We start from the raw sequence: 27,265 nt of genomic DNA, 5'->3' as shown, positions 1-27,265 counted from the left end.
AGGTTGTGCTGCCACCAGAGCACGAAGCACTTGCCAAATGCCTTAGGAGACGGTGCTGTGCCTGGTGTAATAATCACATCCAGATGTACTAACAAACAGCCAAAGAAGTCTGTATTGTTGCAGACTCCCTCAGAAATCAACCACTCTAGCCAGGTTCTCCACTGAAGCATGCAGGGAGCTAGACACTGCTCTCTGACATTCAGTACTCAAGGATACCCCAGTTCCTTTCCCTGGCAAGTGCCAACTGTTCTTCAGACTCTGCAGCATGCGCATATCCCACTACTCTTACTTCCTCCAGTGACTCTTGGTTGCAAGTCAGCAGCTCCTCCTCTGTGAATGTAAGTGGCTCTAGGATGCAGGACCAGGTGCCTCACATGCTTCCAGCATTGGTCTGGAAGGAAAGAGACTGTACATAGCTTGGGTCCAGGTGCCCCTCTTGGCAGGTACTGTGGGAGGGGTGTTGTGTCACCTGTGGAGGGGCCATGGTCATTTCCTCAGGAAGCAGCGATTCTAGTCCAGTAGAAGCTTGTCAGGCTGAAGTCAGGGCCCGACTGTGCTATTCCTCACCCAAATGTCTTCTCCCTCATTCCTCTCCGGGGATAGTTTGCCGTTGCCGCTGCAGGTCCTGGCTGGCTGCAATCAACTATTACTCAGGGGGCTGCTCCTGTCCAGCCATTTCTGGGTAAGAAAAATGGACAAACTCCATACATATTCAAACAGAGGTTTCAGCTATATGCTGCACGGACGCTAGTCACAGGGAAATATACCTCCTTCTCTTTGTGCAAAAAGCAAAGCTGCCTCATAGTGGGGATTAACGACTGGGAATGCAAATACCCTGCATACTCACCGAGGGAGCACTGGCTCAGGAGGCTGGTGTCCAGGCCCCTTATCACAATGGAAGGCCTCCTGCAGCCTGCGCTAGAGCAGGTGTCTCTCCTCTTGAGTCAAACCTCCTCTTCTCTCTGGTCTCTGAATCTTTAGCTGTCTTCCTCAGTGCACTGCTGACCATCTCCATACTAGTATACTCCAAATCCGCACCCTGGTCTCCTACAGCTTTCACTACACTGCATCAAGTACCTCCATCCATGGGCTCTCCTTGTAGGTGATCATTATCTATCTACATAAACCTGTCCCCAGACAGGTCAGCAGAGGTCCTGGGTCATTTAAATCAGGATTTTGATCTCCTCTTGTGAAAGTTAACCTTCCTCTTCTGGACTGGTAAGATGAAGCAGCCACCAAGAACTAAGTGCCAACATCCTGAGAGCAGCCGACGCTGAGTATCAGCTATCACCTTTTAAAAACTCTAGATTGGGAGCAGAATATCTTATACGAACTAGAAACAACCCGATAGTGTGGGGGCAGAGTGAGGGCAGCCAGCTTCAGCGGTGTTACTGAGCATGCACAGTCTGTGTGAACATGCTCAGTACAAGCCAAGCAGCAAACTGGGGATGGGGCATGTGACCCCGAGTTACTTGTACTAATAGATCATTATAATATGTATATGGCAGTGACATATGGAGCCAGAACCACACAATATGAACACTTTAGTTCAAACACGAATTAATTCAGGGAAGTCCTATGGCCTGTGTTATACAGGGGGCAGACTCACTAGATGATCATAGCGGTTCCCTCTGGCTTTATAACCTCTCAGTCTAACACTGACCAACTCTAACTTCCTTTGGAAAAAACAAAACAAAACTGTGTTAATTGTTGGGCAAGACAGTGATCACCTGACCCTGAAGACACACATGCTGTCATAAATATAAAGGGAAGGGTAAACACCTTTAAAATCTCTCCTGGCCAGAGGAAAAACCCTTTCACCTGTAAAGGGTTAAGAAACTAGGATAACCTCGCTGGCACCTGACCAAAATGACCAATGAGGAGACAAGATACTTTCAAAGCTGGAGTGGGGGAGAAACAAAGGCTCTCTCTCTCTCTCTCTGTCTGTGTGATGCTTTTGCCAGGAACAGAAAAGGAATGGAGTCTTAGAACTTAGTAAGTAATCTAGCTAGATATGCGTTAGATTCTGTTTTGTTTAAATGACTGATAAAATAAGCTGTGCTGAATGGAATGGATATTCCTGTTTTTGTGTCTTTTTTTAACTTAAGGTTTTGCCTAGAGGGATTCGCTATGTTTTGAATCTGATTACCCTGCAAGGTATTTACCTTCCTGATTTTACAGAGGTGATTCTTTTACTTTTTTCTTCAATTAAAATTCTTCTTTTAAGAACCTGATTGCTTTTTCATTGTTCTTAAGATCCAAGGGTTTGGGTCTGTGTTCACCTATGCAAATTGGTGAGGATTTTTATTAAGCCTTCCCCAGGAAAGGGGGTGTAGGGTTTGGGAGGATTTTGGGGAAAAAGACGTTTCCAAGCAGGCTCTTTCCCTGTTATATATTTGTTAGACGCTTGGTGGTGGCAGCAATAAAGTCCAAGGGCAAAAGGTAAAATAGTTTGTACCTTGGGGAAGTTTTAACCTAAGCTGGTAAAAATAAGCTTAGGAGGTTTTCATGTAGGTCCCCACATCTGTACCCTAGGAGTTCAGAGTGGAGAAGGAACCTTGACACATGCGCATGCAAAAACACTCTTTCTGGGCACTCCAGCACACAGCTTCAGATAGTATTAGCAGAGGCCTCAACCACTTTCCTTTTAAGGGATGTCTATGCAGTTATTTATGGCTGGGCATACTTTCATGATACAAGCAAGGGATGAACAGCACAGATCAACAGTGCATTCTGACTCCACTGGGCTGCGATTAAATTTGCCTTTTATCTCGCCATACCATCAGTGTAGTCTCCACAGGCACCCCATCCCTGTTTGGGACTGCAGCCTACATTCCTAATCTCTCTGTAGCATTAACTGTTCTTACAGTTATATCCTTTCAGAGGAAGCAGTTGCATAGTCTGTCTGCATCTCCGTCTCTGACAAGTCTGGGTGGAATTCACAGTATCAGCCAATAAATTCAGCTTAGCTGAGTTGGGCCAGTTCCAGGAGTTTATTGGCACACAGTCAAGATGGGTCTATCACAGAAACAGAATGGAAAGAATAAGCCAATTGATAAATATTTGGCCCTTACCTTCCTAATTCATCTAGTATGTTGTTGTTTGTGGGGGTTACATATACTCTGGCATGTACCTGATGAGATGGGTTCTCTCCATTACTCAACCCGATATGGGTCTTGAGAAGAGGAGACCCTTCCTCCAGCAGGTATCCTGGCCAAGATCTCCATGTATCTTTGCAAAAGTCTAAGGGACAAATCCTCCGAGTATCTCTCTGCAGGAGTCCTATGCAAACTTCTGTGTATCAGTGCCACTAACTTGTTCCAACAGAGAGGATAAGAGAGATAAGAGGGTGACTAAAAGCAGGCAGGGAAAAGAAAAATAACATCAGCTAAAGGTGAACCAATTTGCTGATGGTCATATAGACAGTGATCCTGGCTTTGAGCATCCTCCAAACTTCAGGTGGCAAAGCAGCAAACTTTTCCATAAGCCTATCATCCAGAAGAATGCTCCTATTTCTTGGCAGTGACTGCCCTTTCATATGATACTATCCCTCTCCAAAGTAGTAAGTACATCTGGATTTGTTCTTTTAAACAGCTCCAGTGCATACTTTGCAGGATTTCCATAAAACATATTGAACAGCAGATCTCTTGTTGCAAGAGGATTGATTAACTGAGGGTTTCCATTTCTGCCAGTCTCATTATGAAGTATTCATTAGCCTGTAGGGAAACATACAGTGAATCAGCATAAGCCTGCCTAGCAAAGAGAATTCCATGTCACCCATGCTTCCCCTCCCCCCGAATCTACCAACAAAATAATTTAGCAAAGAGCATGCATACAATGATGGATAAAATTCTTACCATTGTACAGTAGCAGTTGATCCCAGAGCCCAAATTTGGGGTTCTTTCTGCAACTCTTCCTTAAGATTTGTGAGAATGAACTTTGGGAAGATACCAAGAAGGTCTGTTGAAATGTAACATTTTAGGCAGCAAATAAAAAGTAGAAGGAAAGTTATCTGAGGCCACTTTCCTACATTTGCGACAAAACTGGCACAAAGTAAAGGATGACATTGTTTATTTTGCAGTAACCATCAGAGAAAACAGGAAACTTAACTGCAGTATGCACACCCACACATACACACACACAAAAACAAACAGAGTGCCACTAAATTTTTCTAACATCAACTTCTATAGCTGTATAAACTACTTCTCTTAAACCTTTTTGAATACCCCAGTTAGGTGCACATGTATGAGGCAGCCTTCCAGTCTACTCAGCTCCCACAACACACTTTTCAAGATCCATGGGTCCTACACATGCCTATCACAGCATATGGTGTACCTCCTCCAGTGCACTACTTGTCCCAATAACAAAGATATGGGTGAAACAAGAGAATCACTATGGTCCCAAATGAATTCTCACAGGAAAATGACCAAAAAAACCAAAACCACCACATCACCTGTGGGTGAACACTTGTCACAAAGCGATCACTCCGTATCTGACCTCTCAGCCCTCATCATCAAAGAAAACCTGCACAACACTTTCAGGTTTCAGGTTTGGGAGCATAAATTCATAACTTTGCTAAACACTAAAAATCATGAACTGAATAGACACACTGATTTATGGCTTATTACAACAATCTTAAAACCCACTACTCCTCCCACCCCCCTCAGCTTCACCCGCCCAGCACATGACAGTAGGGCTGTTAACTGACGACTTCCCTTCAGATGGTCCCAGGAAATATGTTAGCTACTTATGGTAAATGATCTGTTCCATCTTGTACTTAGCTATGATACTGTACATTTCTCAGTCCTGAAGGAGAGCTCTACGTTATCTCAAAAGCTTGTCTCTCTCACCAACAGAAGCTGGTCCAATAAAAGATATAAGTCACCCACTTTGTCTCAACTTCTGAACACACAAGTATCTGTTGTTATGACTTTGTGATTGGATTTTCCAAACAGAAAGACACAAACTGATCTTTGAAAATTCCTAACTAAATCTACATACAGATATTTCTAATGAGCAACTTTAATCACCTTGACATTAGCAGAGAGAGCAATACAGCAGTGCACAGACAATCCAGGAAGTTTTTGGAGAGTGTTGGGGACAACTTCCTGGTGCAACTACTGAAGGAACCAACCAGGAGCCGTTCTCCTCTTGACCAGCTGCTTACAAACAGGGAAGAATTGGTAGGGAAAGTAGAAGTGGGTGGCAACCTGGGCAGCAGTGACCATGAGATGGTTGAGTTCAGGATCCTCACAAAAGGAAGAAAGGAGAGTAGCAAAATATGGACCCTGGACCTCAGAAAAGCAGACTTTGACTTCCTTAGGGAACTGATGAGCAGGATCCTCTGGGAGGCTAATATGAGGGTGGAAGGAGTCCAGGAGAGCTGGCTGTATTTTAAAGAAGCCTTATTGAGAGTGCAGGAACAAACCATCCTGATGTGCAGAAAGAATAGCAAATATGGCAGGCGACCAGCTTGACTTAACAGTGAAATCTTCGGTGAGCTTAAACACGAAAAGGAAGCTTACAAGAAGTGGAAACTTGGTCAGATAACTAGGGAGGACTATAAAAATACTGCTCAAGCATGCAGGGGTGTAATCAGGAAGGCCAAAAAACAACTGGAGTTGCAGCTAGCAAGGGATGTGAAGGCTAACAAGAAGGGTTTCTACAGATATGTTAGCAACAAGAAAAAGGTCAGGGAAAGTGTTGGACTCTTAATGAATGGGGGAGGCAACCTAGCGACAGATGATATGGAAAAAGCTGATGTACTCAATGCTTTTTTTGCCTCGATCTTCATGAACAAGGTCAGCTCCCACACAACTGTCCTGGGCAACACAGTATGGGGAGGAGGTGAGCAGCCCTCAATGGCGAAAGAACAGGTTAAGAACTGTTTTAAAAAGCTGGACATGCACAAGTCCACGAGTCCAGATCTAATGCATCCGAGGGCGCTGAGGGAATTGGCTGATGTGATTGCGGAACCATTGGCCATTATCTTTGAAAACTCATGGTGATTGCGGGAGGTCCCAGACGATTGGAAAAAGGCAAATATAGTGCCCATCTTTAAAAAAAGGAAGAAGGAGAATCCGAGGAACTACAGACCAGTCAGGCCCTGGAAAAATCATGGAGCAGGTCCTCAAGGAATCAATTTTGAAGCACTTGGAGAAGAGGAAGGTGATCAGGAACAGTCCACATGGATTCACCAAGGGCAAGTCATGCCTGACCAACCTAATTGCCTTCTATGATGAGATAACAGGCTCTGTGGATATGGGGAAAGCGGTGGACGTGTTATATCTTGACTTTAGCAAATCTTTTGATATGGTCTCCCATGGTATTCTTGCCAGCAAGTTAAAAAAGTATGGATTGGATGAATGGACTATAAGGCGGATAAAAAGCTGGCTAGATTGTTGGGCTCAACGGGTTGTGATCAATGGCTCGATGTCTAGTTGGCAGCCAGTATCAAGCAGAGTGCCCCAGGGATCGGTCCTGGGGCCAGTTTTGGTCATCATCTTTATTAATGATCTGGATGATGGGATAGATTTCACCTTCAGCAAGTTCGCGGATGACACTAAGCTGTGGGGAGAGGTAGATACGCTGGAGGGTAGGGATAAGGTTCAGAGTGACCGAGACAAATTGGACAATTGAGCCAAAAGAAATCTGATGAGTTTCAACAAGGACAAGTGCAGAGTCCTAAACTGCTACAGGCTGGGGACCGACTGGCTAAGCTGCAGTTCTACAGAAAAGGACCTGGGGATTACAGTGGACGAGAAGCTGGATATGAGTCAGCAGTGTGCCCTAGTTGCCAAGAAGGCTAATGGCATATTGGGCTGCATTAGTGGGAGCACTGCCAGCAGATCGAGAGAAGTGATTATTCGACACTGGTGAGGCCACATCTGGAGTATTGCATCCAGTTTTGGGCCCCCAAACTACAGAAAGGACATGGACAAATTGGAGAGAGTCCAGTGGAGGGAAACAAAAATGATCAGGGGGCTGGGGCACATGACTTAAAGGAGAGGCTGAGAGAACTGGGCTTGTTTAGTCGACAGAAGAGAAGAGGGAGGGGGGATTTGATAGCTGCCTTCAACTACCTAGACAAATTGGAGGATTGGGCCAAAAGAAATCTGATGAGGTTCAATAAGGATAAGTGCAGGGTCCTGCACTTAGGACGGAAGAACCCAATGCACAGCTACAGACTAGGGACCGAATGGCTAGGCAGCAGTTCTGCGGAAAAGGACCTAGGGGTGACAGTGCACGAGAAGCTGGATATGAGTCAGCAGTGTGCCCTTGTTGCCAAGAAGGCCAATGGCATTTTGGGATGTATAAGTAGGGGCATAGCGAGCAGATCGAGGGACGTGATCATTCCCCTCTATTCGACATTGGTGAGGCCTCATCTGGAGTACTGTGTCCAGTTTTGGGCCCCACACTTCAAGAAGGATGTGGATAAATTGGAGAGAGTCCAGCGAAGGGCAACAAAAATGATTAGGGGGCTGGAACACATGAGTTATGAGGAGAGGCTGAGGGAGCTGGGATTGTTTAGCCTGCAGAAGAGAAGAATGAGGGGGGATTTGATAGCTGCTTTCAACTACCTGAAAGGGGGTTACAAAGAGGATGGCTCTAGACTGTTCTCAATGGTAGCAGATGACAGAACAAGGAGCAATGGTCTCAAGTTGCTGTGGGGGAGGTCTAGGTTGGATATTAGGAAAAACCATTTCACTAGGAGGGTAGTGAAGCACTGGAATGGTTTGCCTAGGGAGGTGGTGGAATCTCCTTCCTTAGAGGTTTTTAAGGCCGGGCTTGACAAAGCCCTGGCTGGGATGATTTAGTTGGGGTTGGTCCTGCTTTGAGCAGGAGGTTCGACTAGATGACCTCCTGAGATCTCCTCCAACCCTAACCTTCTATGATTCTCTGATTTATGCACAATGTTTTTGAAAACTCAGCTTGTTATCCATAAATTCTGAAAACAGTGGTTCAATGAACAGAAATATAAATCTCAAACTGTAGTGAGTGGCTCCCAAAATAGGTACCACACAAGCCTTTTAATCCAACACATTATTTCATAAGCTTCAAATCACACAAACAGTGACAAGTGGCAATTTAACTCATTTGTGCCTTTGCCAGCAATTAGGATTTTAGTGACAGTGACATATACTGGTATATCAAGATGCAGTTGACTTAAAAGTGATTTCATACAGACAGTATTTGTAACAGTTGTGGATTGCACAGCATGCATTACAGATTATTACTTTTTATTTCCTTGTGAAGTGAAACCAACATTAATAATCCCATGAGTTTCATGTCACACATACTTCCATCTTACAAGTTTTTCAAACATGCATTCAATTCTGTGCGGATAATAACAGTGTAATTGCTTAGGAAAGCAAGGGCCTTTTCTTTGGCTATCCCAAAATGAGTGAAATATTAGTAAATATAACCTTTAGAGGAAAGATTAGTAAGCAGAGGTAGGCAAAACAATTTAAAAAACCAAAACAAATCCTTTCTCCAGGGAGCTATTCCAATTGGTTCATCATTTCTGGACCCAAATGAAATATTTTTTAAAGTTATACTCGCAGTAGTGGAAAGTGATGCTCAGTGTAGGGGTGCACTCATCTATTCAGTGTGAATATTGAATCTGTATTCAAATGCCTCTGTCATGGACCACCACAGTGACCTTACTCCTGATGCTACAAATCCACCAGTTCACCCATTCCTTAAGAGGATTGGAATTGGGAAAACACTAAGGTAAAAAAAAATTAACAAAAGGCTTTTAAAAAAAATGACTATGCATAACTGCAGAATCTCTTATGATGTACATAGATGGGGACGTACAGGACACTCAGCAACCTTACCACAGGTGTTCTTGGCTGTTAAAAGGTTAAAAACCAGTTCTGGAGCTTTTCCATACTAGGACCCTGTGACACTTTGGGGAATCTATCAGCACAACTTTATTCTGGTTGATATTATGAAGTTGTTACTATAAAAACTGCACACTGTATCACTGCACACCCGTCTATATATGTGAATTCCACCTTTGCTGATAATGGCTGTCATGTGTCTCCCATACCAGGTACAATGGCAGGTCGTTAGAATTCAGTGGCCACCTATTCAGATGGAAGCACCTTGGAAAAATAGGTTAGCTCAAGCCTACAAGAACCATTTTTTCCTACCTCTCTGCAGGGAGCTGGTGAAGGGGCGAGTGGAAAATCCCCAAATGGAGAACAAAAACAGACATCAAGGTACTGATGCTAGCTAGCCCTTTAAAAAAAAAAACCTGCAAAAGCTCCATGGGTCTGGAAAGACTCGCAGGGTATGTCTACACAGCAAAGAAAAACCTACGCTGGCCCGCACCAGCCAACTCAGTCTCATGGGGCTTAGCCGGAGGGGCTGTTTCATTGCTGTGTGCAGGCTTCTGGACTCTGGAGCTGTAGGATCCTCCCACTCCACAGGGTCCTAGAGCCCGGGCTGCAGCCAGACCCCAGAAGTCTGCACAGAAATGAAAAAGCCCCACAGCCTGAGCCCCACGAGCCCGAGTTGGCTAGCACGGCCAGTACACAGGAAATTTTGGGCAGGAGATGTGAAGGTACAGGCATGTTTTCATAGCAAGGGAAATGCAGGTTAGCTATGAGACCAACCAAGGCCAGAGAAACAAGATGATCTAGGGAGAGAGGGACTGCATGGCTGAGAAGACAAACCCTGAACTGCAGGAGAAGGAACCTGGACGCCCCAGAGGACTCAGACCCCTGCCCAAAGAATACTTTGGAGTGGTGAGGAAACTAAGGCAGGAAACTGCATGGAGGGTGTTTTGTTTTTTTAAAATGGATCTGTGTATCAAGTACAGAGCAATAATGTTTTATAATCCTTCGCAAAGACTGAGTTCATGAGCTTGCAACTTTTAGTCATGGGTTACACCTATCACGTGCCCCCAAGGAATTAATCTGTGACACCAGAGCATTCATATGGCTAGAGTTCTGGGAGAAGGTTTCTTTAAGTCTGAGTGGTCAGCACTAACTTTAGGGGCTTGGCAGTTGGACTGCAGGGTCTAATCTCTCAGGAGAGGGTGCTAGATAGCGGATTTTCACCCCAAGACTATTTCTAGAGACAAGTGCCTGACCTCTGTTCAGACTTCAGAGGCTTAAAGCTCATGGAATCCAGTGGATGGCTTCCTCACAGCAGACTGGTGAGTGCCCAAGAGAGCTGTTCGACTAGGTTTGTGACCCACCCCACTCCCATTTTGACAGAATCTAATCAGGATCTCCCTCCTATACAACAATATGGCAAGGGCACGGTGGTCATGACCTCCTAACACTGGTTCCAGTATTATCAACTCTCAGTATTTTATCATGAGTCTTACAATACTGTTTGTCTTTAAGCCCCAACTCCTGACATTATTTGATTATGTGAAAATCCATTTTCATTAAAATATATACACACACATTTTATATGTGTGTGGTGTTCTTACCCTCATGGTGGTTGAAAAAAAGCTTGAAAACTTCTGAGAACCCCATATCTACCCTGTAGGAGCTGACTGGGAAACTCACACTGTGAAGATCAGAAAGCCTTCTGATGGGGAAACAGAACTACAGTGTGAGACAAGTTTAAAGACTCTAAAATAAGACAATGTTTTGTTTATTTGCACGGGAAGTGGGGGAGGGGGACTGTAAGAAAGTTTCCAAAGAAATCAGTAATAGCCTTTTCCCACAGAAATCTGGAAAATCGTTCCTTTTGGCCTTCCTATTTCTTTAATTACAGTTTTTCAGAGAAGTCCCACAAAATTATATTTGGCTCTTAGTCATCTTGACAGTGAAAATGGGAGAGCTCAAGTGTACATGCAACAAATCATAAAAGATTTCCATAGCACATTCTGTATTCAGCATACGTTTACAACTACCAGGGGCAACATGCAGCCTGCATCTCTTTACCTGTATCTCCCTGAGATCTCTAAACTTCTTGACAGTGTAGCAGAATTAAAATGGCTTGATCTGTTTGAAACTTCTAAGAAACTAAATAAGTTGATTTAGACTTGCATATGAAAGCATCACAGTAAAGACAAAAAGTAAGCTGCCTGCTTTAAAAGACAATGAAAAACATATCCACAGTCAGAAGAAAGTCAATACCAAAATATTCATAGCACCCATTTAATCAAGACACAACATCTAGTGTCTTGAACCTCTTTAACAGCATGTGTTGTTTCAACAAAGACATACTATTCAAACATAACTGAGAATGTGTTTCAAGGTAGCCTGTTTCCTCTTGTTTTTTCCTACCCCCCCCCCCCCAGATGTTCTGGTTTAACTTGGATTTAAACTTGAAGAGTGGTCAGTTTGGATGAGCTATTACCAGCAGGAGAGTGAGTTTGTGTGTGTATGGGGGTGGGGAGGATGTGAGAAAACCTGGATTTGTGCAGGAAATAGCCCAACTTGATTGTCATGCACATTGTGTAAAGAGTTGTCACTTTGGATGGGCTATCACCAGCAGGAGAGTGAATTTGTGTGGGGGGGTGGAGGGTGAGAAAACCTGGATTTGTGCTGGAAATGGCCCACCTGATGATCACTTTAGATAAGCTATTACCAGCAGGACAGTGGGGTGGGAGGAGGTATTGTTTCATATTCTCTGTGTATATATAAAGTCTGCTGCAGTTTCCACGATATGCATCTGAGGAAGTGAGCTGTAGCTCACGAAAGCTTATGCTCTAATAAATTGGTTAGTCTCTAAGGTGCCACAAGTACTCCTTTTCTTTTCACAGTATAGTTATTAGCTTGTGCATTGGTCTTGCAAGACTGAGAACTCTACAAAGGACTTTGGGTCTGTTATCAAAGATGGTATGAAGTGGATTAAAAACGCTATGCTGGTAGAGGACCAAGCACAATAAGATCCCTGATCCTGATTGAAGTCTCTAGGTCTACTGTCTTACAAATAATAGAAAATTAGAACTTCATGAATTCTTCTCACAAAGGCTTCATTCACAGAAGTCCAACACTTCAGAGATTGGCACTAGCCCAGAGGTACTTTAATAATATACTTATTCAAAGGCTATTTTGTAGCTTTTTTTATCATCATCCTTTCCAAATATCTGCTCTCATTGCAACAACCTCTCAAATTCACGTTAATCTTGTTGATATTAGTTTTCAGAGGGTTAGCATGATAAGCAGTTCTTGACATTTTTAAACGGAGAGACAAATGGAATTATAAAAGAAAAAGGAAAGATTGGGAGCTGTACTCCAGCTATCCTTAAGGCTGGATGTATTTGGGGCTTTCTTCAATCTAGTTCTCAACTTCTCTTTGTACCAGCTCCTGCTGACTTCATGGTAACAATGCTTTCTATTTTACATTGAATATTACTTTACACTATACACTGTAATAAGTATAGCAAGCATAATGACACACACTATATGTAATATACAAACACACAGAGCCAAGACAATTGAGAACCAAGCTATATATTATTACTGAAAAAAAACCTAATCAATAGCTTTGTAATGAGAACTGGATGTAATTCCTGTGTTATTTGTTTCCAGGAAGCGACAGCAAATGTATGCACAAACAGTTTTCCCTTTAAGTTTGCTAAGAGCTAGACACTGCCCTAAAATCCCATGCTCAACAGCCTCAAGGAATCAATGTCACTAAGTCATGACTGGCCTTGTGAATCTAATGGCAAAAACCTGCAACAGTTTTACTAAAAAGCAGCCCGTCGCTCTCTATTCCTATTTGGGGAAAAATGTTTTACTATTAAATCAAGATACATAAAACTATAAATTAAAAGTGATGAAAGAATAAGTCTGTTGTTTACTCACAGCCTGGAGACAACGTAAAAAAGCCCACAATGCAGACTCCCTCTTATCACACTAATAGTGCCTTTACACCTGTTCAATAGGCACTGCTCTCATTAGGTCCAAGAGTGGTTGAGCGGTAACTATCTCCACACCCACAGTAACATAGAATCTGGCCTTACTCTGCCAAACTCCTATAGTCTCAGACTGTGTAATTTAATTTAAAGGCATTTTTCCTTTCTGCCTTTGAAATAAAACAAATATTTTATATTATGTGAGACACAGAGAATGAATTCCAAGCATCAGAGTGCTTTTTGTTCTCTAAGATAGCCAGAACTTAGAGTATGCTGCCATGACAGATGGTGTCTCCAACAGACCCGGTAGGGAAATTTCCAGTGATTTATTCACCACCCTATTCAGCTCACGATCCATCTAAGATAATAAAACAGCATGGCTAGCATTCAGCTTTTTTATGCTTTCCTCAAGCCAAATCCAGCCATTTGGATGAGACATTAAGGGAACAATCACACAGAAACAAGCAGAACACAAGAAGAATTGAGGTTCACCAATTCCCATCCCCTGCAGTTACAGGAAATCCATCATGCAGAATACGCTCCCCTCATCCTGTAATAGGCACTTCATGCTCAATGCTTCAGAGAAAGAGGAAAAAAAATCACTAAGGCCCCAGCCAATATGCCTTGGGCAAAATCCTTTCCAGTCTCAAATGTGGAAACCAGTTAACTACATGCGCGTGACCAACAACTGCCACGGTCAAACTATCTAACCCCTTTCACGCTCTGGGAGAACATTAACAGCCAAATAAAATGTAGAAATTTTACAGGGGAAATTAAGAGTGACAGAATCTTTTCCAGCTCCTGCTGGACCAATGTTACTCTCTGGGTGAGTCGTATGAAAGGGAAGAGCTTGTATTGCTCTTTCTACCCCTCTACCCTCACTGTAGCATCTCAGAAGGCTCCATATGGGACTGAAAGAATTAGCCATCCTTGTTTCTTTTATTAGCCAAGACAGGTGGAAAGGGATTAGTTTAAAAGGTGACCTGGAGTGAAGTGGGTGACAAAACCCTATGAACTTCACATAGAAGAGATTAATGTCTTCAGCCTCATGCAGGTGAGAACACTTCCTACCCTTACCAGCCTTGTCTCACAGAGTGAGGGAGCCCCTAAGCATAGATACTTGGATAACATCCTCTCTAAAAATGGTACAAGATGTATTTAAAATTCTCTAGGTCACTTACTGAACTTGACCAAAGGATGAAACTCTCTTTGCTATCATAATATGTAACAAAATTACATGGAGCCACTACAATGCACAGGAGGCATTTGTGTGATTATCACAACAGGAAATTATTCCATGATTTCACTCACCCAAATTAACGGGCTTCTATCACAGACACAAAGACAAAACATCCAAGTTTCAGTCTAAACTTACCATATTTTTCAAAATTTAGACTCTGAGCCATACTGTATCAATTAGAGATATCGATTCAAAATTCTGTAACAGAGTTTGTTCACAATTTTGGTGTTTGCTTTTTTAAAATCATAATGTCTCTGTGAGCTGGAAAGATTTTTGTGGTGCTCAAGCTTCAGATTGAGAAGTGACATAATTCAGACTCCCCCAAATTATGGGACCCTCTGATGTACGAGATATTCACAGTAGTCACAACAGACCTGGACAATTAACTTAATATAAAAAAAACTCAGAATGCTCCTAAAACCAAAAAGGATCTTCTAAGAACTAGTATCAGGATCTTATACTGTGGCAAGAGTAATCAACCTGTCCAGTTTTAATCTTTTTGTTATCTGCATTTAGGAATTTTTAAATCTGCATGAAATACTGATCTGTAAATTAAGAAATGTGATTATCATTGCACACATGGATTTCTGGGGTGAGCTTTTCATATGCATGTTAATGTGTCCCAGTCTTCGTAGGTGTTCTCAAGGATGCATGTTCAACTCAAAGCAAAAAAAGTAAATGGAAAATAAGCAAAGGATTAGTTATTACTCTAAGTGAGTATAGTGAGAACAAAAATGCCATGACCCAACCCAAAAACAAAGATCCAGTTGAAATGGACATAATTATAAACAGGAAATAAGGCATCCAAAGCAAAAGTCAGAATTTTATAACACCAGAAAGGAGGAAACTACAGTTTTGAATACTTCCCCAATTTCAAATTGGTGGCTTTTTGTTAATTGAGACTTGAGTACTGTGATACCTAAAAAATAGTCGCAAAAAAGTCTCCAACTTCTTTTTAACTTGACTAAAAGGAAAGATAGATATGATATCTAACTTTTCTTCTAGACAGAGCTCACATTGTGCTCAAAAGTCAGAGTGACAAACTACAGTAGCACACTCAGAGAACACAGCCAAGAGTGTCAGAAAGCCAAGAGACATTGATCATTGTTGAGAAACAAGTTACATGCAAATATTCTGGAACTGAAATTAAAGGCCAACTGAGAGAATTTTATATATGCCCCACTGCAGGTACATAAAGCTCACCTGTTTATTTTCTTTTTTTTCCCCCTGCAGCAATGACCACCTTGTCTGTCTTTGGCTTCGCTTGTTATGTACTGGGAAAATTCAGGCTGACACCTGCCAGTAAAACACTAAGACTGCCTGCTCAGGAAGAGAGGGAAAGTGGTAACATATAGATTGGGCATGGGCATAAAGAAAGAAGTCTTTTCCCTGCAGAAATATCAGAAACAGACCTGTGGACGTCATTGTGGGCAAAGATCACAAATGGATATCACTGTGAGCAAAACAACCTGAAGGTAAAAAAAGTCTCATCACATGAGCCAAAGAATATTTCAATTAGAGTAATTTTAAAACAATTTTCTGAAGTAGACACGCACAAATGTACCTAATGTGTAAGTTTATATTGTACACTCAGATCCAGGAATGCATATGCATACGGCTAGTTAAAAGTACAGCTAGCCATTTTGAAGTATCAGATTGAGTGCAATTCTTCTCTTAATACCTTGTAGTCCTCAGGGCCGTATAAAGAGGGCTCTCTCAAAGAAAAGACTCATAACAGGAGAAAAACCTGGCCCAACAACTTGACTAATAGATCATTTTGTTTTTGCAAGAGAGACTTTTGATAGAGAGGAACCATGGGGCTTTGCTTCCTGGTACCAGAGGAGAGAGAGAGAAAAAAAGATTATGGAATGAACATTTGCACTTTTCTGGAAAGAATGTACGTGATTTTTTATTCTCATTTCCAAATCCTGCCAGTCTCATGGCACCCTCAGAGATTACTCACATACCTTCCTGTATGGTGACCAAAGAATAGGAGTACAAACAGAGTGATGAAGTTGACCTATTTGAAAAAGAAACATGAGTGTTTCCTTTACCTCAAGTGCCCAAAAGCGTAGCAGGCGTCTCACAAACAACAGTAAGGACTATATATGTTACTTATATGTTGCCTGTCTTTACTGTTTCTCTCTCTCAATTGTAAGCTCTTTATTGGCTCAAAGCAGTTCATCCAAAAGGAAAGAAAGTGACCAAGCAGAAAACTCTACTAAAATACTAGGAGGACAGGGGATAAGCACTGGTGGGTTTTTTGCTTGTTTTACCTGGCATTGGCTGCTTTAAGGTCACAGAAGTGTGTGAGTAAAGTTTTCACTACATCGCTGCAGACAACTTTCACTACATCAATGTGACTCAGCCTCTGTCGCAGCTGCTTGGCGATTTCCCAGAAATCTTCAGATAGCAGGTGGTACAGCTGTCCTTCATCTTTGCTGAGGTGCCCATACCAGGACAGAATGTAATCTCTGTAGCTGTAGTCAAACACTAAAAGGAGAAACAAAACAATAAATAGCAACAACGGTGAAAACACACAGGGATAGTACAAAAACAATTAGCTCAGGAACAGGTTGCATATCTTCTTCTTTAGGTTTAAATTCTCTCTCTTCAAAGAAAGAAAGGGCAGCAATGTTATATTAAAGAAATCTGATCCTAAGAGAAATTACCAGAGGTCACCATGCAAAAGCCTTAAGTGGATTTGGTCTGACAGTCAGGTTACTGGTCAAACAGAAATCTCGAACAGATACCTGTATCACAAAACATGGATTTTTTTATATGAACTACTAAATTATCTACATCTCCCAAGTTTGCTGAGGACTGACGCAATTTGTTCTTTATACATGCGTCTAAACAACCTTGATTTCAAAGACACACTTAAAAAACATGTACAGGCAGTGTTTTTCCCCCCCAGCTGAAGGACAGTGTTGAACCACATTGTAAGATTATAGTAGTTAGAGAAAGGAAAGCGTTATTAGACTATTTTAAGGAGACACCATAAAAAAAATTAAAACTTGAAAAATTAAACATTTCCATAAGTCTGAACTATAGTTATAAGCAACAGCTAAGATTACTATAAATGAAAGTAATTAGGAAAAACTTTTTGTCAGTATTTTGACAGCACTTTGCGTATAGCTCGTTACACTATTTTGCTTATGGTCATATAGGCTTGAAGTGTTGTATACCAGTCATCACTGCTCTGGAGGAAGCGCAAAGAAGCCTGCATATCAGCTGTGATCACAGATGTAAGCAAGATACAAAATGAAAGTCTGTACCGGTCACAGTGATAACTAAATAACAAGGGGGAAAAGAGAGAGAAGAGTGTGTGAAAACCTGAGCAGGATCTTTAGCAACTATCATTTGCTACAGCCTGAGCTCAGGTCAATGACCTATAAAAACCCTCCCAATTTGTCAGAGTAATCCCATCGGTTGAAAAGCAGTCAAATGACTATGTTATTTTTTACTTTTGTTCACTTGAAAGAGAAGAAGACTACATCTTGTATTTCCTTTTTTTCAAACATTTTAAAATTTTATTTAAGAGTAGAGATGGTCAAAAATTTTCCATTTGAATGTTTGTTTTTTTTTACTGGAAAATACCAATTTGACTACATTGAAATGTTTCAGGGGAATCCATTAATTTAATCAAAATCTGACCCAAAAATATCCAAGTGCTTTATTTTATCATGTTATATATAGGTTAAACAAAGCCATTTCATAAGATCGTTTCAATATTTCCAAAACTACATTTTCTGGAAATTTTGTTTCACAAGAAATTTCAAAATTTTTACTTTTTGTTCTGATTTGGGATGAAAGGAAATTTTGAAGTGTCAGAATTTGCTATTGCACAGAACATAAGAGTTTTAACCAGTTCTATTTAAAAGGCTTTTCTGAGTATCTGAGCATACTATATATGTTAATGGATTTAGCCACACACCTTCTGAGGTGGGTATTATTATTATTCCCATTTTACAGATTTGAGGCACAGAGATTATCTGGCCTATCAAATACAACAAAAAATAAAAGAAAAAATAGAAAAAGAAAGCATATTACAGTGGAACCTGCCTTAAACAACCACTCAAGAGACTGGTAACAATGGTTGCTCAAAGATGGAGGCCTTCTGATAAAGGTGGTAAAGAACTGTCCTCAGTACATGTGGGGATAATTTGGGGTAATATAATGGGATTTTGACTGATTAGGGTAATTTCAGATACATTATTCTACCATGACAACGTGCACTTGTGTAAGTAAATATTCTCTTGTCGCTGTCACCTCTTTCATTCCTCAACCATCCTCCTCTTACTGTTTTGTTATTCCTCTTTGTAGTGTCATTTCTGAAAATAGATTGTAAGCTCTTCAGGACAGGGCTCTTTTCTTTTCTTCCAGTAAGTAAGACATGCAACACTTTTAGGGTGCTGTAAAATAATAGCAGAGCACTGTGTTATGGTATTTGTGGCCATTGTTTGTAACAGGCAATGTCTCACTTCTTGTTCTGAATCACGTGTGACAATTCTCTTGTAGATACATTTCTCTGTCCCAGAATTAACACAATGGGTCAAAGTACTGTATTCTTTAGGAACCTTCTGCCTTTGAGGCAGAGTCATAGTAGCAAAGAGCGATGGCTAAGTTTCCCTACGTACATAACTACAAAATACGAGAAACACTATCCCCTTCTAATACCATAAAGTATACTCGCTTTCAAAAAGAAGGGTGCATTAGTCCTTAAGTCACCATTACCCTCATGGCAACACCTTTCTAAAATCAACTTGGGATCCTAGTTTTCTCCACAATCATAAGAATCCACAACATTCACTTTCTCCTTGTATTTACAGCAATTCGGCACAACATTCAAATGTACTGATCTCTACAGTATTTTGAGAGCAGAATTTTTATAAACATTACTATCTAAATAACTCACAAAAACATAGAAATAAATAAGTCAACAGTATATTTAACACACTAGATATTTGTCACCATCTCTCCCCACAAAACAAGCTGTTTAAAACCATCTTCAAGTCACATTAAAACATTCAGTTTTTCCCTTTCTCTATCAAACAGATGCTCAAGGAGGAGGATGGAAAATTCTGAATATGTAAAATTGTACCCCCCAGAGGATTTATTTTTGCATTTAAAAGGGTGCATTCTAATATTGTTTTTATTGTACGTTAGAATTTATTGTATGTTCCTCTATAACGGGGTTCTCAACCTTTTTCTTTCTGAGGGCCCTGCCCAACAGGTCCCAACAGCCCACCTGTGCCACAACAACGTTTTTCTGCATATAAAAGCCAGGGCCAGCATTAGGGGGTAGCAAGCAGGGCAGTTGACCGGGGCCCCACTGCCACAGGGGCCTTGTGAAGCTAAGCTGCTCAGGCTTCGGCTTCAGCCCTGCGTGGCGGGGCTTGGAACCCCAGGCTTCAGCCCCATGCGGTGGGGCTTTGGCTTTCTGCCTTGGACCACAGCAAGTCTAATGCAGGCCTGCTTTGCGGAACCCCTGAAACTTGCTCGGGCCCCCCCCAGTGGACCCCGGACCCCTGGTTGAGAACTACTGCTCTATAGCCTAAATCAATGCCTTATAATTTTTAGTGTTTCTAAAGCACATTGGATCGTCATCTAGAGCTTGATTCAAAGCCCACTGAATTCAATGTAAAGACTCACAGTGACTCCAGTCCATAGTTATCTGCAACATAAAGAGTGATGTTAGTTTTTGATTATCTCTTGTAAAAAAAAATTGTGCCTCAAAAATTATCAGAGGTTCTGTGTTTGCTCACATTTTACATTGATCAAATTCTGCCAAGTTATCGTTTCTCTTCAGCACTATAAATATTACTATTGTGTATGTAATTACGATTATCCAGGTACTCTTCTTCTAGCCAAGAGCTGTTAGTTGTGGGTTTAAGAAAACTCCAAATAGCTGAAAACCATGTTTATCCAAGTTGAGTCTTGCTTAAATGTTGTCTCTAAACTACTTGCCTTTTAAGTGTAGTAACAAATAAAAAAGGTTTTCAAAACCTTTGTCCATAGAAAAACTATTCCTTTTTTTTAATTTTTTTTTTTTAAAAAAGAGTCAATGCACTGTTTTTGGTTTGGATGTTACACTTCCCCGTATTGTCTTCTGCCCACATTTTGAAGTGTTGTGTTAGTGGTTAAGAATCAGCCAGTGAAAGAGACTAGAGAAAAAAGGTCTATAATTAATAGTGAAACTAGTCTTTTCACTGATAAGATGAATGAAGTGCAAACAAAACAAATCAGTATCCATGGTAAAGGCTGAAAAATCATTTCAATGTTAATGATCCACGGTATTATTAACTAACAAAGTCTTACAGAGATCGGTGTAGTTACAAAAATGGTCAGTATTTTGGGGTTGAAGAGCATTTTTCCTGTTAACAAGGAAAATTATTGTCTTTATTATTACGTATATAGTTTAGTTCTTGTTCTCATTTTGAACACCTAGCACCCAATATTTTATTTTAATATCTAACAAGCTTGTTTTGTAATTTTCCCTCACCTTGTTTCTGTTACTTGTAACAATAATCTGTAATTAAGGATGGAAGAAAGCAAGCTAAAGAGTTTGTCTTCATGCTATTATCTTAGAGAGACACGGTGGGTGAAATAAAATCTTTTACTGGACCAACTTGCAGTAGTCCTGACCTGAAGAAGAGCTCTGTGTAAGCTCAAAAGCTTGCCTCTCTCACCAACAGAAGTTGGCCCAATAAAAGATGATCTCTCACCCACCTTGTCTCTCTAATATCCTGGGACCAGTATGGCTACGCTACATACATGCTACTACTTGTCAGGGGAGATCGGGAGACAACTTGGCCCTGAGTACTGAATATAAGTAAAACAAGGTTTATTTGGTGACAGCATATGACTACACTGAATGGGGATGTTGCAACACCGGCTCTTTTTCGTGCACTAGCTCAAGCTGAGCTAGCACAAGTTTGTCTACCCACATTTGGAATCATGCCTCTCAGTGGCAGTGCAGACATTACATACCTTCTTTTGTTATGCTTGGCTCTGGGGTGAGAGGAGAGTGGCCAAGCCAAATATAACGACTAGTTATTAGCATGTTAGTATTGCAGAAGATATATCTCCGTACTGTAAGAAATATTTTTTAGAAGATATTAAAATTAGACTGATGCCCGAACTTGTACTGGAAATAATAATACAATGAACTACAACCAAGCAGTAGCATCACTGGCGTATTAGTTGGGAGGACAGAAAAAACTGTGAGATGAAATTTAAGCTAGTTGCCAAAGTAAGGGAAACGTAAGTGGACACTATACAAAGCCATCACAGAAGAAGGAATGACGTTAGGGTGATCAGTTAGCAAATGTGAAAAATCGGGACACTTTGTGTTCCAGTTGCTTATGAACAACTGTATGTGCTGTCTGCATATGCTATTAACAGGCAGCATACAAATGAGCATTAGTAGTCCTTAATTTTGCATTCATAGATTACAAGGTCAGAAGAGACCACTGTGATCTTCTAGTCAGACCTCCTGCATAACCATGAATTAATTCCTGTTTGAATTAGAGCATTGCTCTCAGAAAAAAAACATCTACTCTTGATTTAAAAATTTACTGTAATGGAGAATCCAGCACAATCCTTGGTAAATTGTTCCAATGGTTAATTAACCTCGCAGTTAAAATTTTGCACCTTATTTCCAACCTAAAGTTATCTAGCTTAAACTTGCAGACATTGGATCTTGTTATATCTTTGCTAGCTTAATGGAGAACAGAAATTTGATAATAGAGGACTCTTCAAAGTCCCTATAGACTCTGATTGAATCACCCCTTAACCTTCTCCTTGATAAGCTAAATAGACTCAATGAGCTCAATCTCTCATATAATGCAGGTTTTCTATTCCTTTAGGCTTTTCTCTGAACCTTTTCAAATGTATCTACATCCTTCTTGAATTGTTGACACCAAAACAGGGCACAGTATTCCAGCAGCTGTCACACCACTGCCAAATACTGAGGTAAAATAACCTTTTTACTCTTACTCAATATTCCCCCATTTATGCATCCAAGGATCACATTAGCCCTTTTGGCCACAAGATCGCACTAGGAGCTTATGTTCAGATGATTGTCCACCATGACCCCCCAAATCTTTTTCAGAGTCACTGCTTCCCAGGATAGAATCCTGCGTCTTGTATCTATGGCCTGCATACTTTGTTCCCAGATGCGTAATCTCACATTTGCTTATATTTAAATGCATACTGTTTGCTTGAGCTCAGCTTACCAAGCAAGCCGATTTGCTCTGTATCAGAGACCAGTTCTCATTGCTATTTATCACTCCCACAATGTGTGTGTCATCTGCAAACTTTATCAGCAATTATTATATATTTTTTCCAGTTCATTGTTAAAAATGTTAAACAGTGTAAGGTTAAGAACCGATCCCTCATAACCTGTGATAAATGAAGGGGTGGGAGGGGGGAGAGTAGTTCCCTTTTATGGACACCCAGCCAGCCAGTTAGCTATAAAACTCCGTTCGTGGTTGTTCTCTACTTGCTTTACCTGTAAATGGTTAACAAGCCCACAGGTAAAAGGAAAGGAGTGGGCACCTGACCAAAAGAGCCAATGGGAGGGCTAGAACTTTTGGGAAATTGGGAAAAATCTTCCCTTTGTCTGTGTGTTATGGTCTCCAGGAAAGAGGGGAAGAGGGAACAGTTATGCTGTAAGAAGCTAAAGGCCAGATATGAAAATCATCCAATCATATCTAGACTACTGATTTAACAACCCAGATATGTAAGTACATAAGGAATGTTTAGAAATATGCGATTAGGTTTATTTTGGTTTACTTTTTATTGGCTTGTGGACTCCTCTGTATTAACCCCAAATGCTTTTGTTTTGCTTGTAACCTTTAAGCTGGACCTCAAGAAGGTTATTCTTGATGTTTAATTTTTGTAAGTGGGTTTTTTAAATCTAACAAAAGCATAAGTTCCAGATGTATTTTCTTTCTTTTTGTTTTTAATAAAATTTACCTTTTTTAAGAACAGGATAGGATTTTTTGTGTCCTAAGAGGTTTGTGCATACATTGTTTAAGTAGTTGGTGGCAACAGCTGATTTCCTTTGTTTTTCTTTCTCAGCTCTTCCCCGGAAAGGGGGTGAAAGGGATTGAGGGTACCCCACAGGAAAGAATTCCCTAGTGCGTCTTTCTGGTTTCAAAGGGGTTTTTTGCACTTGGGTGGTGGCAGCACCTACCCATCCAAGGTTAGAGAGAAGCTGTAACCTTGAGAGTTTAATACAAGCCTGGAGTGGCCAGTATTAATTTTTAAAATCCTTGCAGGCCCCCACCTTCTGCACTTGAAGTGCCAGAGTGAGGAATCAGCCTTGACATACCCTACTAGAAACACACCCTGCTTGAAGACAATTCCGTTTACAACTACATTTTGAAACCTATCAGTTACAACTCTAATTTTCAACAAGTTTGCTGATGATGCAGAATAAAATCCAGCTAACTTTCATCAACCTATGCTCCCTAATGAACCAATACATGTAGCATCTAGCTCCTGGGCTCCTCCATAGCTGAACAGCACCAACAGTAGTAGAAACTTGTTTTGGTCAGTATAGCAGATGTATCTCAATTGCACACATGGAAGCAAGTATAAAGACCAAGAAAGCAACATGTATTATTGACTATAACAACATCGTATTAGATAATTTCTATCTACTAATCCTGTTGAAATTTACTACATTTGAGTTTTCCTTTGTCTTTTACAATGGTTAAAATGAAGAGATGCCAGTGATAGTGCGACACTTACATTTTGTGACTTTCTATTGTCTATAGAATTATTACATCTTTGAAGATTCCCTTCCTTCCACCATTATTTTAATCCAGGACAAAATGTGTTGTATCGGAAGAATTTTGCATCATATTTTGATATCTTTACACACTGTTGAGTAGCATCTCACTTTGCAAGAAGTCCCCTAAACATAAATGGGATTACTTTTGCAAGTAACTGTTCACCAATCTGAGTAGAGATTCACAATCTATCCACTCATGCTCCCAGGTAAGACTCACCTTCTTTCAGAGCTTTATCCATGTTATGAGAAATGACCACCCTCCTAGACTGGAGCGATTCATGTGCATTTCCAGACAAATGACTCTGAAATAAAAGAACACCTATTACCAAAAATAAAGAATTAAGCTGCTTAAGAAAGAAGAGAAAAAACAAAGCCCAAAATAACAGTAAAATCACCTGCTTTTTACAAGACACTCCTGTTATCCAAATTATTAAAACAAAATCGATGGCATTTTCCTAAAACGTTGACAAGGACACTTGAAGTGAGAATCTTATGACATACTAGGGTTTAAATTCTCTGATTTGCAATAATTCTATTATATTTCCTAAAGGGCATTGTCTCCTATTTACAATCTCATCAGTCAACAGTCGGACACTTGCCAGGTCCAGCACTCTAAGCAACTAAAAAAAATGTTCTAGTAAACAGTGTAATGTTTTCATAGATTTACAAGATCTCAGGGAAGCAAAATTCCTGGACCAGCAGTTCACTTGGATACAAAGACAAATGTTGCACCTTGGTACACCTCAGTGAAAGGCCAGTAGCAAACATTAAATCATGGGAGCATTCTGTCAAAACAGGTTTTGCTCAGCCCTGTGAAATGTTTTAAAATGTGAGCCCTTTAAATTTTCCAAAGCACTTTTCTATTAAGTAAAGTACTAGCCATGAATATCCATGACTACTTATTTTTAAGCTAATTACCTAAATAGGCATTTTTTAATTTTAAGATATTAGCCTCTACAGCACCAAAGGGAGGCTGGGGGGGAGCGACGTCCACACCAGAGTGTGATTCTAAAAGCATGTCCAGAAGGAGCAGGCAGGATCTGCAATTCAGGCCTTGACTACATTGGAAGTAGGATGCAGCCACATTGCTGCCAAACCGACCTAACTCCGACAGATATGGAGTTGCACTGATTGCAAACCAGACTAATTATGTTGACTTAAGTGCACAGATCTGTTAATGGGAGAGAATTTGTAAATGGATGCAAGACAGTCCCATGTTATTCCAGTACAACTTTTAAATACAGAAAAGGATTCAGTCCCTTGCTGAAGAGACAGCACTTTGGAAATGTTCTCCTGGTAAATATAAAAGTTATTGAAAGAAGGGGGAAAACGTGCAAAAATCTTTCCTCTAAATCTGGGGAGAAGTCCAAACACAAATGAAGTGTTAGAACTTATATCTGCCAAAACTGTAACCTGATTTAAAGAGAGTCTGATGGCTCAGTGCATTTTGGTGCAATTAATACACTATCTTTTTCTTACGATACATGTATAGTGTCTAGCACAGATGTGGGCAAACTACGGCCCGCGGGCCAGATGACCATCCTGCCCAGCCCCTGAGCTCCTGGCCCAGGAGGCTAGCCCCCAGCCCCTCTCCTACTGCCCCCCCTCCCCTGCAGTTACACCGCTGTGCGGGCAGCACTCTGGGCAGCAGGGCTGCGCGCTCATGCAGGACAGCGTGTCAGAGTGTCTGGCTTCGGCTCGGCTCCCAGACATTCTGCTCTGGGCAGCATGTTAAAGGGGCTGGGGCGTTGGATAAGGGCAGCGGTTCCTAGGGGGCAGTCAGGGAGCAGGGGATGGTTGGATAGGAGGTGGGACCCCGGGGGGGGGGGAGCAGTTAGGGGTGGGGGGTCCCGGGAGGGGGCAGTCAGGGGATGGGGAACAGGGGGTGGTTGGATAGGGCAGAGGTTCTGGGGGGGAGGGAGAGTCGGGGGGGAATGGGGGGGCAGTTAGATAGGGGGTAGAGTCCCGGGGGGGGGTTATGGGTGGAGGTCCCGGAGGGGGCAGTCAGGGGACAAGGAGTGGGGGGGGGTTGGAGGGTGAAGGGTTCTGAGGGGGGCAGGAAGTGGGAGGGGGCAAATAGAGGGCAGGGGCCAGGCTGTTTGGGGAGGCACAGCCTTCCCTACCTGGCCCTCCATACAGTTTTGGACCCCAATGTGGCCCTCGGGCCAAAAAGTTTGCCCACCCTTGGTCTAGCACAACACACTTCTAATGGGTTCTCGATCCCCAATCAGAGCCTTTAGGTGCTACCATTATAGTAATATTTTTTATAAATCATAGCACAATCAATGAATTAACCTTACACTATTTCATAGAGTTCTTTCATATGAATGTCTCCTAGCACTTAAAAGCTAGCATCATAAGCAGGTAAGGAGTTCCACAGATCTGGAATGCCATATATAAGGAGAGGACTTCTCTTTCCCCTTAGGCAGAAAGGATAGTTTGGACAGCTGAGGGTTTTCTAAACATTTTCCTGAGCCTGTAAAATACTAACAAAAATATTTTGAGGATTCTGATTTGCTACTTTTGAGACAATTTGTTTCACACAGCAAATTCATAATGCCAGTCATGGCATTACTTCAGGATTTATGTGCCTTATTCATAGGATGGAAATAAAATTATTCCCCATGTCTCAATTTAAAAAGAAATGGGAAGAGAATCAGCTGCATAAATATTCCAATTACATTTCTAAAGAAATTTAACAGAGTGATACTTCAGAGGGTCCTGGAAACAAAAGCCATTCAAGTTTTCCCCTAGGATCATTCTCTAACACACACACTTGTTTACATTATATAGTTGCATTGAGTATCTTTTTCCTCATTCTAGAGTAGTGATGGATCCAATGGAGCATCTGCCACAAATTTCTACATTCAAAACTAGTTCTAATGTAATCCAGGACAAAGAAACTATACATATTAAACACCTATTTTTGCCTCATATCATGGGACTTTTTCCTTCTTCTCAACTCAGTACCTCTTTACAAGCAGAGGAAAGGACGTCAGCTCAATACTTTAAGAATAGATCCCTTTCTGTATCAGGAATTACTCCATATCACAGGCACTATAATCCCATATACACAATTCTACAAAGTGGGCTCACTGCACAATTTGATCCTTTCATATTTCAGTCTTAAAAGTCTTATGCTTCAACACAAAGAGCAGTGCTTCCCTATTGCCTGAGGGTTAGACTTCTGTTTGACAGGGTTTCTTAATTTTATGTAGATGTCCAAAAATAAGGGGTTTTGGGGGGGCTCTCGTATATACTGTACTGAGCAACATATTATACACTTCACAGTAATGAGTAATTTCTTTATAATGTTCCCTAGTGCACTTTAATATAGTACTGTTTAGGAAATCTTTAGGATCTTCAGTGCGCACCAGCAGGGTCTTTC

General features: G+C 41.2%; 1 protein-coding gene across 3 annotated transcripts in view; it reads right to left on the bottom strand.

Annotated features, from left to right (window-relative positions):
• Positions 1-27,265, bottom strand: part of SNX25 (sorting nexin 25) — a 147,038-nt gene that overhangs the window by 103,268 nt on the left and 16,505 nt on the right. For all 3 annotated transcript variants that reach the window (XM_084626143.1, XM_084626141.1, XM_084626142.1), the window contains exons 2-3: positions 24,095-24,179; positions 16,349-16,565 (exon numbers count right to left, since the gene is read on the bottom strand). In XM_084626143.1, coding sequence (XP_084482269.1) covers positions 16,349-16,565; positions 24,095-24,179 — 302 coding nt within the window. The remainder of the gene's footprint in view (positions 1-16,348; positions 16,566-24,094; positions 24,180-27,265) is intronic.

Source organism: Lepidochelys olivacea, assembly GCF_965140295.1.
Source record: "Lepidochelys olivacea isolate rLepOli2 genome assembly, chromosome: 4".
Lineage (NCBI taxonomy): Eukaryota > Metazoa > Chordata > Testudines > Cheloniidae > Lepidochelys > Lepidochelys olivacea.
The sequence above is the reverse complement of the archived record's forward strand: the minus strand, read 5'-3'. Positions and strand labels throughout refer to the sequence as shown.